This window comes from Parus major, unplaced genomic scaffold (assembly GCF_001522545.3).
Source record: "Parus major isolate Abel unplaced genomic scaffold, Parus_major1.1 Scaffold335, whole genome shotgun sequence".
NCBI lineage: Eukaryota > Metazoa > Chordata > Aves > Passeriformes > Paridae > Parus > Parus major.
The window spans coordinates 10,795-12,172 of NW_015379282.1; the positions used below are offsets into that span (position 1 = coordinate 10,795).

The 1,378-nt window shown below is 58.2% G+C and overlaps 1 protein-coding gene across 1 annotated transcript; it reads left to right on the top strand.

Moving 5' to 3' along the window:
• Window positions 1–193: 193 nt before the first annotated feature.
• On the top strand, window positions 194–1,342 carry PSMB3 (proteasome 20S subunit beta 3; the record flags this gene model as incomplete). Its single annotated transcript, XM_033511542.1, has 2 exons — window positions 194–398; window positions 907–1,342. Coding segments are annotated over exons 1-2 (606 nt in total), but the record flags the coding sequence as incomplete, so codon positions are not given.
• Window positions 1,343–1,378: the final 36 nt, after the last annotated feature.

The following is a 1,378-nucleotide window of genomic DNA, read 5'->3' on the forward strand; positions in this document are numbered from 1 at the left end:
GAATATGAAGAGGAAAAGGAGAGGGAGAGGAAGAGGAGAGGAAGATGAAGAGGAGAGGAAGATGAATATGAATATGAAGAGGAGAGGGAGAGGGAGAGGAGAGGAAGATGAATATGAATATGAATATGAAGAGGAAGAGGAGAGGGAGAGGAGAGGAAGATGAATAGGAAGAGGAAGAGGAGAGGGAGATGAAGATGAATATGAAGAGGAAGAGGAGAGGGAGAGGAGATGAAGAGGAAGAGGAGAGGGAAGCTGCTGTGCTTCAGCCCCTGCTGTGATGTTTCTTGCAGGGCCCAGAGGCTGAAGTTCAGGCTGAATCTCTACGAGCTGAAGGAAGGGAGGCAGATCAAACCCCAGACCTTCATGAGCATGGTGTCCAACCTGCTCTACGAGAGGAGGTAAAACCACAAAAAGCTTCTCTTTGCTGCCACTTCTTGAGGAATTGAGGAGTTTTTCTGTAAAAACCGCTCTTGGTGTGGCCAGAGGAGCCTGGATCATCTCCTGGTGCCCCCAGCACCTCCCCTGAAGGGATGGTTGTTGTCTCGGGGTGACGTTTCCTCCTCGAGTTGTCTCAAACCCAGTCGGTTGTCAAGGCAGAGCAAACTCCTGCCGCTTCAGGGTGGTTTGCTGCCCCAAACCCTCTGCAGGGCGCTCCTGGAAGGAGCTGTGGGAAGTTTTCCTGTGCCTGGAGAACATTTCTGGGGATGTGGGAGCGCAGCAGGGACTGGGACGGGAGGCAGGGAGTGGCTGGAGCTGTGTTTGGGCTGGGAATTCAGGGCAGGTTCTCCAGCAGAGGGCTGGGGGAGCCCTGGGAAGGGTCACAGCCCCAAACCCAGGCCCAGGCCGGGATTTTTGGGGTTTCCAGGATGATCCCCGGGGCCCCTCCCGGGCTGTCGTTGTCGCCAGGTTCGGTCCCTACTACACGGAGCCGGTGATCGCGGGGCTGGACCCGCTCAGCCACGAGCCCTTCATCTGCTCCCTCGACCTCATCGGCTGCCCCATGGTCACCGACGACTTCGTGGTCAGCGGCACCTGCTCCGAGCAGATGTACGGGATGTGCGAGTCCCTGTGGGAGCCTGACATGGTGAGCGGGGCTGGGATCCCCTGGGACCTTCCTGGGATCTCCTGGGATCCACTGGGACCTTCCTGGGATCTTCTGGGATCCCCTGGGACCTTCCTGGGATCTCCCCTGGGGTTCCCCTGGGATCCCCTGGGACCTTCCTGGGATCTTCTGGGGTCCCCTGGGACCTTCTGGGATCTCCTGGAATCTCCTGGGTTCCCCCAGGATCTCCCCTGGGATTCCCCCAAGATCCCCTGGGATCTCCTGGGTTCCCCTGGGATCTCCCCTGGGATTCCCCCAAGATCCCCTGGGATTTCC